The sequence below is a fragment of the Pecten maximus genome, chromosome 1 (assembly GCF_902652985.1).
Source record: "Pecten maximus chromosome 1, xPecMax1.1, whole genome shotgun sequence".
NCBI classification, from domain to species: Eukaryota; Metazoa; Mollusca; class Bivalvia; order Pectinida; family Pectinidae; genus Pecten; species Pecten maximus.
In genome coordinates this window covers 28,180,804-28,192,451 of record NC_047015.1, presented here as the reverse complement: position 1 = coordinate 28,192,451, position 11,648 = coordinate 28,180,804, and the positions used below count along the sequence as shown (strand labels likewise).

General features: G+C 32.7%; 1 protein-coding gene across 1 annotated transcript; it reads right to left on the bottom strand.

Moving 5' to 3' along the window:
- Nucleotides 1–571: 571 nt before the first annotated feature.
- Nucleotides 572–11,570, bottom strand: LOC117329354 (meiotic recombination protein DMC1/LIM15 homolog). The gene is made up of 13 exons (XM_033887279.1): nucleotides 11,428–11,570; nucleotides 10,408–10,452; nucleotides 8,588–8,638; nucleotides 8,308–8,403; nucleotides 6,581–6,663; nucleotides 5,533–5,627; nucleotides 5,193–5,265; nucleotides 4,830–4,921; nucleotides 4,320–4,393; nucleotides 2,092–2,206; nucleotides 1,369–1,429; nucleotides 1,001–1,117; nucleotides 572–800 (listed from the first exon to the last, which is right to left on the bottom strand). Exons 1-13 carry the CDS (start codon nucleotides 11,479–11,481, stop codon nucleotides 731–733), a joined length of 1,026 nt encoding a protein of 341 aa, XP_033743170.1. The 5' UTR covers nucleotides 11,482–11,570; the 3' UTR covers nucleotides 572–730.
- Between the last annotated feature and the right edge of the window lie 78 nt (nucleotides 11,571–11,648).

The window sequence follows — 11,648 nt, the reverse complement described above, 5'->3', positions numbered from 1 at the left end:
AAAAAGACCCCACGGTCTTTTGTATTGCACAACGATGTTCGACAAATGGGTTACCGAGTTGTCGGGTGGTGCCAGGTGATACACGGCCTGAACCGTCAACGGTTTGCATGTTAGCACTGTAATACAGGTGTCGTTTTTCTCGTGAAAATAATTTATCCCGCAAATCATTAGTTTTCATTTCTTCGTTAACATTATTAATCACGATTTCAAAGATAAAACGTGCAAGTCGAAATAGACGTGTATTTTAGATAATAATGAGTATCAAATACGATTATGTAAAAGGATTACTGTTTTTCAATTAAATAGATGTAAACTGATCAATAAGATGAGCCTCTCTAAATGTTATTTTAGTATTTAACGTTAATAATATTCTATATAGACTCCTGTATGTTCATTATTTGTTGGCAATCCTATTTTTATTGTCGACAATGATATTGATACGATGATGTAGCCTTCGTTTATGTTCCAATATCCGACGTATTTTGTTTCTTTTTGAATCTGTGATATATAAATTACCCTAATAACGATGTACTCTGTTTTGAAAACATAAGAAAAACAAATCGGAACAGTTTTCAAAGATTTTTATTTTATGTAAATAACAGATTTAAATATGAACATGATTTTATAATTAAATATGAACAAAAATGGATGTTCGTGGAAGTTGCATTTGTCTGATTGAAGAGGAATGTTTTGGTTTTTACGCGTTGTTACAGTTCGCATCATACTTTGATCATTCCTTTGCATCAGCAATACCACCTGCTGTTATGGCATACGTTGCTTCATTCTCAGGCAAATCAGGGGCTAGGGTCGAAGAGAAATGATCAAAATTAATGCAACATCTTTGAATTCTTTAGTATATTTACATGGCAAATACCATTGTTTCTTTAGCTTCAAATAGAACGTACCTAACTAAATCACAATCAGCGAAGAAATTAACATTCTAAACACATTTCACTTTCTCGTTCCAATACGAATAGACTGTAGCTTTTACGAGTATTACCTATCATATATCTTTGCTATTCTATTTTCTCCTCTTCCTTTCCGTAGACTAAGTCTTGTTGTTGATGCATGCGCCAATATGTTTCCTCCAATGGGCTTCTTTGGATCAGCTTGAAATCTGTGGATATAAATTCGTGTTAAATGTAGCAGTAAGTTACCATTGTAGACATTTCAGATATCATCAAAAAGATTAATTTAATTCTACTCTTAGTTTTTTTCCGCTGAAAAATATCTTTGATTTCTCCGAACTACATCTGAGACATGCCAACTTGAACAACACTTTCTTATTCGTCAGTCAAATTATACAAGTACATTTTGTACATCCTAATTGATATAAAATCTTGCCTAACTTCAATTAGTTATACGTACGACATCGTCGCTCCTGGATCAGCTGTCATCTGATTTGTAACAAATACTGCTACATTGTACTCTGAAATTATATCCAGAATCATACATTGGTAATTTAATCAAATTGAAAATTAATGAAATATAAAGTAAGCACATGTGTATATACGGTACTTTATCAATTGATTGTGAGACATGTGATCGATCTTTATGAATTTGTTAAATGTGGATTCTGAATAACAATGATATAAAGTTATCTTTCATCATTGAAATTTTCGCTGCTTTACCAAACGTTTAAAGCGAAAGATAAAAGAGAAATATTTTCGTGAATAGACTTTGATTTTCCCAAACCGTTTTCATCTCAAAAGGATATATTTTAAGGGTTTTTCATTATGACTTCATATACCACACTGTCCTGGGGTCAATGTACACAATACCACACTGTCCTGGGGTCAATGTACACAAGGAATTTGCAATTACATTATGCAAATCTCAATTTTCTCATTTTCAAGCATACACCAAATGGTTTGAGAAAGTTGTTGAAATAATTTGATAACGGACGACACACAGAAGGGCCCTGCACCACGACATAGTACACTCGTTCCTTCTTGCAATAAATGAACCTCCATATTCTTTACCAGGTCGGGATCTTTAACAAATGATACGTTTTATGTGTACATGGAAAATATGCCTGAAACTGTCAGATTTCTTCTTCAGTGAAATGAAGGTAAACACACGTTAATATACCTTCGGATATTTTCTGTAATCTCGACAACATTTGGGCAAGCCTTTGTTGTCTATCAGCAAGTTCACCTCTGCCACTGAAATCCACTCTAAAGAGAGCCATTATGGAATCAATGATCTAGAAAAGAAAACATTCGACGAAAATGATTAAAAACAAGATAAACACAAGCAAATTGCATGTAGTATAGACGAGTCTAGAGTCATTTAGGGGAAATACAATGTAGGCGCTTTGTATATATACATGTATATCTGTTAAGAGTTGTTTATAATGTAACAACCCTTATCATCAGCTGCATCATTTGAATTTATACTGGTATAGATTTAGCAACAAAACTGTTAACATGTGAACAATTGAACCATGCCAATGAATGATACACTCCCCGTGTTGTCAATATAAATTGTAACAAAAACGAATGGTAAAAAAGAGCACCCTGCTGGACACAGTAGTATTCTTAATCAATATGTTTTGTTAACACACCTGTGCACAAATGGAACTACCAAATTTGAATATTCCACGAAAAGGTCAACGCGACAGGTAGTTCTGGTTTGACTATAACATCTCTTAAACCAATAATCTAGCATACTCTCAACACGAATGGACACGAATTCTCATACGCGATCTTTCCCCAATGCAGAATCCAAGTCAGAAATTCAGATGATATTGACTCTGATTTAGTTTTGTGTATTTCTCACTAAAGTTATGTTTATCTTAAGGAAGATCAATCATTGAAAAATAAAAAATTACTTTCTTTGAATAAACTTATCTCTTTGGAATTAGATAAAACCATCCCATTGAGACCTTAGTTCAACCATCGAAAGATATACGTAATTGAGTTTTATTTAATCTTATTTCTATTCATGTTTAAGTTTCATTTTTTTTCTCGCCCCCTTTTTATCGTTTGCATTTTTAGCCCCATAGAAAATAAAATATATAGCCTTCTGATCAAATCGTAGTACATACTGCTTGACTTTTTCCAAATTTGTCGGTCATTTGAAGTGTTTCCAAGAGAAACAAACGTCATATATTTGGACATACAAACACGTATTTTAAAGCAATGGTTTTCTTTCATCAGTCTCATAATTAAAAGCCTACATCAAAGGTCGAAGAGGAGCGTACTTTTGTTCAGCAAACTTCATTATGTGTTTTTTTAAAATGGATTCGTGTTGCGTTAACACATTTAAATAATTGATACAAGATGGGTACCTGGCGGCCTTTATATTCATGAACCAACATTTTAAACAATAGCAAACACAAAGAGAACCTGTAACTGTGCATATAACAAGTGCAAATGTACATCGGTATAGTTATCAACTTGATAAAAACTTACATCGTCACTGCTTATATCATCATAGTGATTATATAAGAATATCATATCATCACCGTGATGATATAAATTTTGCTTTTAACAAATCAGAACGTCCATTCCTTGGTTCAGATGCAGTTAAAGCGAAGATAGAGAAGTCGCTATTTTGCTGCATCCTGCAATATTCATTGCAGTCTTTGAAACAATACTCATTTCCCAAGCAAAACAGGTAACGCAGACATTGCGTTACAGCCCATTCAAAACGGTGCCGTCTTGTTCTGAAGCGTAAATTCATAAGTGTGTGAAGTTACAGATTGTGTTACCAATTCTCACACTTTTTGGACCCATAGATGTTTCCTCCTTTTTCGTCTTCAAAAACGAAATACATAGGAAGTTAAATGGTTTCCCATCGCATATATTATATAATGTACTTGTTAAAATATTATCGATAGTCTGTCATACTCGTTAAATATGGTAAATAGTAAACCATTCAATATCATCATTCCAAGGTCAATGTGACCACAAAAATGTCTTAATAAAAGTGATAAGAAGCAAAGTAACAACTCTCAAACTCCAAAACCCCTACTTGGCCGAAAGTTTTTAACACCCAAAAAATGTTCTTGGATAACGACTGGGAAGCAAGATAGCTAATATAAGGGCGGTCAGTTTGCATTAGCCTTCCACTTAGGCGATCGATGATCGATTCCCAGATTGGACGAGAAATGATATGGGGTCATCTGTCGGTTCACGTGGGTTTTCTCCGGGTACTCATATTCCCTCTACAGTAATACAGCATGGACCCTCGCACATTTTCATCCGGGTCATCTAATGAATAACCTCTGTAGAAATATCGATATCACAAGTTACGGAAGAAAAGCGACTTGTTAACACAGCGATTTAATAGTTATATGCTAAAAATGTAATCACCAGAAGTTTGAAGACGCCAGGCTCTTCATAGAACTTCGCAGCCACAAAGTCTAGCAGTTCAAATTGGTGTTCACCTTAAAGTAAGAAAAAAGAAAACAAATGGCGAGTAATTATAAACGGCATTATTCTTAAGAATATCGGGTAAATGTTAATATTTATCCGGGTGTCCAAATTCCAGTTCAAATGAATAAGAGTGAAGAGAGCATACATGTAGATATAAGTATGAGATGTAAGTAATAATTTTCGAATGCATCAGTATGTGTTTAAACATGTATCGCAAGAAAGTCTTAATTATGCATGAAAACGTGATTTATTTCAGTTAAAACATGTTGCTGACGTAATTTGTACATAGGCTAGCCGTTCAAATTCACATTAATGGACATGGAAGACCTCATTTTTGAATTTCATTATACAAAAATGTAGTATATTTTCAGTGCCTGGTCGACAGTTAACTCGCTAGTACACTACTGCGAATTGTCTTTCTGAAAAGAATAGAATATTTCCACTTACTTGTATATGCTCTTGCATATAGAACGTTATCTAAAACTGCGCTTTCATCCAAGTTAAATCGGTCAGCAATTGCTCGCAGTCTATCTGGGCGACTTTTTAAAATCAAGGATCAATTAGTCATATTTTGATTCAGGTATTATTGCTTATTCCTAATCAAATTCTAAGATCACTATTAATGATACATGTTATCACTGACTCAAGAAAATATCTTGAAAGAAAACTATGATTTATAAGACATAGCCTTTGGAATCAAAATTGCTCTATCTTTGTATATAAACTTCGCGTTATAGGCTACCTGAACAAAAATACAGCCATGTTTAGTTAAAATTAGTTTCATGACAAATACCAATTTACAAAGGATACAAGGTATTCTCTGTATCAATAAACATTACTTTTCCTCCGGTATAACCATTGGCGCCTGGCAGTTGAGTTGTGACTGAAAATGACCGCGAACATTTAAAGTACGCTGAATAATGGCATTGCATTAAAGGATTTACCGTGTATTGTTTATCTCTAAATATAAAAGCTCAATCACAAAGCTGAAATGGGACTGTTGATATATTTTGTTAATACTATAATGTAGTAAACATATTAACAATATTTATTTCTTCAGTCTTTTATTTGTAGATAAATAAAGCACATGAATAACAACGAATTAAATACTTTATTGATATTTATTATACCCTTATCTTAATACACTTACCACATAATGTATGCGATAGTTGTGTTTTCCCTGTGCGAAATTCCCCAAAAGCCTCTGTTATAGACATGCTTTCTAGTCCACCACCAACAAGTTTGCTATCATTTGTAATAAAATAGAACTTCAAATACATGCAATGTTGCCATATCATAATACCAATTAAATTTCCGAAAATCAACTGAATGTTAATTGTGAATCAACTGTGACAAAACAATAGAATAGTCTTAATGCTGAATGAATCATTTTTATTTGAGTTTTGAAAATAATACTATTATACGAATAAAAATGATCAGCTGTTTAGTACAATTCTGTACATGTTTTTTTAATTGTATGAGAATTATATATTTATATAGTTTCAGTGAAAGGTTGCAATTGTCCTGCAATCAGCAATCGACTTAAGATGTAACTACGAAAAAGGTACAACTGTCCATCGAGATCTCTTGGCATTGACGGTATGCCCTTTCACAACAGAATGTGAAATTAATATTATAATCATTATTGAGCTTATAGGAAGTTAAACGGAACAATAGAAATTAAGTCGATACAATCTTAGTTTTTCCACTTCTTTAAAACAAAACTTTCTAATTATATTTAGAAGTCAGATTTGTTTCGTCTTACAATTAATGCATGTTTGACTTTACGTAATATTTCACCAAACAGTCGTTATTGAAGATAATAGGTTTAGCCATTTGATGACTATTAGATGAAAAGTATCCATCGAGCTCTGGTATAACCAACTGATGACTATCAGATGAAAAGTATCCATCGAGCTCTAGAATTTCCAACTGATGACGATCAGATGAAAATTATCCGTTGAGCTCTGACTTGACGTTTACAACGGTTAAATTAAGCACTAAAATACTATACGATTTGACTAGTACGTCTCTATATGCATGGCAATTGTTCCACAAAAGATCAAGATATCACGGTACCATTGTTTTTCTTAAATTTGATGAACCAAAATGTTCAACACTTTCTTCCGTATATTTTAATTAATTATTTCTGTAGCAATAGTATTCAAAGCAAAGATTTAATGAAGACGTATAGTTACTCAAATTCTTGACTGCCTGTAGAAATTCTGAAGACCTGTTTTCTTTTATCGGAATACTCAAGCGCAGTTAGAAATCCGGCATCCTGAAAAAAAATAGAATAAGATGATTCGAGATAAAAGACACAAGACTTTTTATTCAGAGTAACAATACAACTTGAGCTCAGTGGAGCTAATCTTACAACTGTATATAATGTATAACAATTATAATTTATGAACATTTAATCTCAACTCTGTAGTTTAATCCTTCACATACTGATTTCAGTTCAACTCTATCTTATTGCTTCGTATACATGCATATTCATGAGAAGTTTTCATGTTAATCTATTAAAGATATGGTATAGTGACAAATATTCCTTTTATTTTGTATTATAACAGAGACAAAAATTTGAAGCTTGTTTTTTTTTTCCCTTTTCCTTAATTCTACTGACGGAGGCGTTCCCCGTTCGCTCAACTTTACTGATGGTGGGTATCATCTGTATACTGGACCAATATGATGCACCCTTTCGGGCGACTCAATTAACTTATTTGGGAATTTAACAATTATTGATTGATGGAGGTTACCACCCCTGTTAATGTTACAGCAGGGAAGTATATGTCTTATTACACGTCCCTGTTAAAACCGAGTCTAGGACCATAGCACATTAGAAGTTAACAATACTCTTCCGCTGTATGGATTATCTCCCTTCCTTTACTCTATTCAAACAAAACTGGTGCAATCAGGAATATATGCGGCCCTAATTGAATGAATGGATGACATAGTCAAACGTTGGATTCTTTTGGAGATATAGTCCGGATATAAATGACAACTAATTCATATTTCCCTTTTTCTCAACTGAATTTGATTTTTTTCTGGGGATTTGCTAGGATCGACAGAAAGGACTGCATTCCCAACACTCCCTAGCCTTTGGAGTATCGGAGATGGTTTAAAGAGGAAGAAATGGTGAATCCTAGTAGAACCAGCTACACTGAATGCAAAGAACCAGCTAAACTGAATGCAAACAAAATAAACTTAATTATACGACTGCCATTAACCAATCAAATGACTTCTTTCTAATTAAGTTATTCATATCTTATACATGCCATACTACACATGTAGAACAACAAGATCGTAATATCGTCTCAAGTCGGAAACAAAGATCGATATATTCTCACCATAAAATTCAACTGCAATTCATAGCATAATCTATCTTACCGAAAATCAAAAATTCCAATTTTCCTTTTCGCCTAACATCGTATCAAAAACGTGACGCCTTTTCGCCATTTTAAGTTTAGACAAAAACCGAAAACTTCACTATAATGAAATACGACCATTCCTTGTATGGTGTATGCATCACACATTACTTATATACATAAGCAATTCTCGTTTTTTTTTGTTTTGTTTTGTTTTTTACTAGATATACTCTATCATTAAATCAGTTATAGAGTTTTATGCACAAGCGTTGTTTTCCTTGTAATACAAAGCTGGTTCCCATAACATTTAACGAATGTTCTCCTCTTTGTGCATTGAAAATGTTGTTAACAGCAAAATTATGGATAGCTATATGTGATATAGATGGTGTGCTTAAAATTGAGTATGTGGCATATAATACATTAATTGTTATCTCAAAACAGATGTATCTCCTGACACATGTCAAAGACAAGAATGTAAAGATTTTAATATATATGTAAACCCCTTCCAACATCTCATCTCCATTTCAAGCAGTTTGACAGGTTATCTAATTACAAACACTGAGTTTTCCTGAAGCTTCTTTTATCTTTTCCATCTTCGCTTCCGAAATTCCTTTGATGTTACAAAGTCTCTTCTTCGTTGTCATTTGAATTCCCTGCAATAGCATATCAATAGTGCCCTTAAATCAGTGGCATATATCTTATTTATAAAGACTATAATCCTTCATTATTTGTTACTACATGTAAATTGTAAATACATAACACTTATTAACATTATTACGTTTAACAATATAATATCATCAATACAAGAGTAATGTAAATCCATATTGAAACACTTACTTTGATTGTACATATTCCCGCCTGCTTTAATTTTTTGATGTCTGCTACGTTCTGTAATAGGAATTAAATATTTCTTTATTTCTTTGGAGTACATTTTGAAGTACATTTACAATTTATTCAAGCAGTGATGTATTTAAAAAAAAAATCATTGGGGTATGATTTTTTTTTTTTTTTTTTTTTGCACACTGTATGAATCTGCGTAGCAGATTCTTACAAAAGTTTGCAAACAGATTTTTTTCCATACCCCTATGAAACTAAAAATAATTGACATGAACGCTTATGATTAATTTTTGAAATTGATTTTCAAAATTAAAACATGTTTTATCAGGGCATCCAGTTGACCCTCAAATTTTATCAATTTCAGAAGTCAAATCACTATTCTCAGAAATGTGAAGGGTCAAAACATATGTCAAATAGACATGTCCCTACAATCCCAAGAGTCAAATATGATTTTGGGGAGTCAAAAACATACTGATCAGATAAGGATTTTTTTCACAATTCAATACGCAACGTCAATAACCGTATTGTGACGTCACATTTTTCGCGCCATTTTCGGATTTTTTTCCCATAGACTATAGAGGTATGAAAAAAACTCAACCAATCAGAAAGCCGCATTCTGCGTACAAACAATGGAAAATTAATTATAAATACTATTTGCATAATTATATATTAGATTTAAGGTACGAATACATCCGTCCAGAGGAAATGTGGACAACTTGGTAGCAATGTAATAGCGCATGTCCTAATCCAGAATTTCAAACTGCAGGAGAATCGGGATTCTTTATTTGAAAATGTCAATTTTCTTGACAAAACACCAACATGTCAGAGGTAATATTAGGTAGTCGAGGAAATCTTGATATAGTGGATGATGTATAGGAGCAGTTTAAGCTGCTAAACAGTGTCAGCATTTTTTTCTATGACCAAATCATTATCTGAAAGGTTGCAAAAGACATATAATATAAGTAAAACATTTGTACGGCCGCCTGATAACTAAAGTAAGGTGGTGATATTGTCCAGTTTGATTTTCTTTCTTATATGTTAACAGTTCCTGTGAAGACTACCTTGTATTTTGAAACCTATAATATATGTCGGTAATCTTCATATAATTATTAAGTCTGTCTATCTATCCGTCCGTCCATCCAAATATCATGTTAGTAGAACAAGCACAAATTAACGCATAGCATGCAACACTGGTACGTGTCGAAAAATATTGTCTGGTCATTTCTTTTCATAGTGATATAACTCATAATTTGATAGAATCTTCTTTTTCAAAGTTTGAATCATTTTTATTACAATAAAAGTATTATCTGAAAAAAAGTTTCACTAGTGCTATAATATGCACACGTAAACCAAATAAACAGTGTACTGACAAAACATTTCTGTACTTTTCAATTCCTGATTAATTATTGATTCCAGCTATTTGGTCCATTTCCTTTTTTATTTCATTTTCGCTTGCTTTACCATTCGATCCGGTCCAGAACACCCATTGTAGTGTGAGGAACGGCGTCTGATGTTTTCATATTCCAATGACTATGAATATGAAATTATTTAATTTTTGAATATTATACGATCTAAGTTTTGTTTCCCTTTTTTAAGTGACATAAAGAAAACAACATACAACTCACCACAAAGATTATATGAATCAATTCCCTCATACCACACGTTAACTAATCCCCGAAAATGGAAATAGATTTTTGTGGTCTTGCACACTTTCAACCATTGCATGTACATCATAAAATAAATGCATATTAAATATAAAATAGAATATTTTTGTGCTAAATACATACATTTCTATTGTTGCAAAGAAAAAAATATCTTACAATTCCATGATTTTGAAGCATATCAATGTCTTGAAACAGGGATTCCTGAAAAAAAAAGATAAAATAAAAAATAACAACATAATTATGTGATTCATTCAATGTCAAAGCCTTTCAAAAGGATCGTAACAGTATTGGAATTTTGTTTGAAGGATTTAAGCAAAGATGTTCAATATTCCAGGAATGCAATACGTAATAGCTTTGATAATTTGGTATAATTTATAAAATCTTAAAAATAAACTATGCATAATGACAGGCCTAAATATCAAAGGTTATTGCCACTAATTAGCAACATAAAAAATAGATGAAAAAGATAATGCTTCAAAGGGGAAATTAAACCAGTCATTTAACCCACTTTGAAAATTGTACAAGGATGCAGTTGGGGAATCATTATGCGAAGGGAGAAAACAATATCAACGGGGCTAGACCCCTGATGTAGATAGGCCTATATTATAAAATAATTTCTGGAACGGCAGGGTTTTCACAAGGACAAATCCTTTTCAGATTAAATGTGGTCCTTAATTCTAGTTGGTTTTAATTCAATTCCTGAAAATAACGCGGCTTTAATGAAGCGGGTCAGTATGATTTGTACATTGTGTTTAAGATACAAAAAAAAAAAAAAAAAAAAGTTAATACCACCACATATTCACTATTTGTATTTTCTTTTTAAATCAAGTGTAGATCTGAATTGTGCTGGACACCATACAGCCATATGATCTTTATACACCAGTCTTGCTCACATCCGAACAATGGAATGGCAGCAGAGAACTCTTTGGCGGTGAAAATGGTTTAAAATTAAAATCTAGACTAGATACAGTAGGCTACAAATTACGCATCTATACAGTATATTGTCTGCTGGCATATTACATTACCATAACAGGAACACGTCTAACCAACTTGATATGATCTGGATCTAATATACAAATTAACACTCATTTAGAACAAGCTAGAATACATCTAGATTAACAAATAACGCATCAGCCTTTGTTTTTTTTTTCAAAAATTGAACAACCATATGCCTACATCATCGTCTTCATTTTCCAAAACTTCCTCAACAACTTGATCTTCCGATTCCATTTTGAGTAACCAACGTGAGATAGACTATTTGTTGTCGTCTGCTTCTGACTGACGGATAGCAAGCCGGAATCTACCCCCGAGTCATCAATGATAGTTATACGAAACGGAACAAAATATGTCAAATCTAAGAAACAAAATGTCTGTATAAAAATTATCTTTTTGAATTA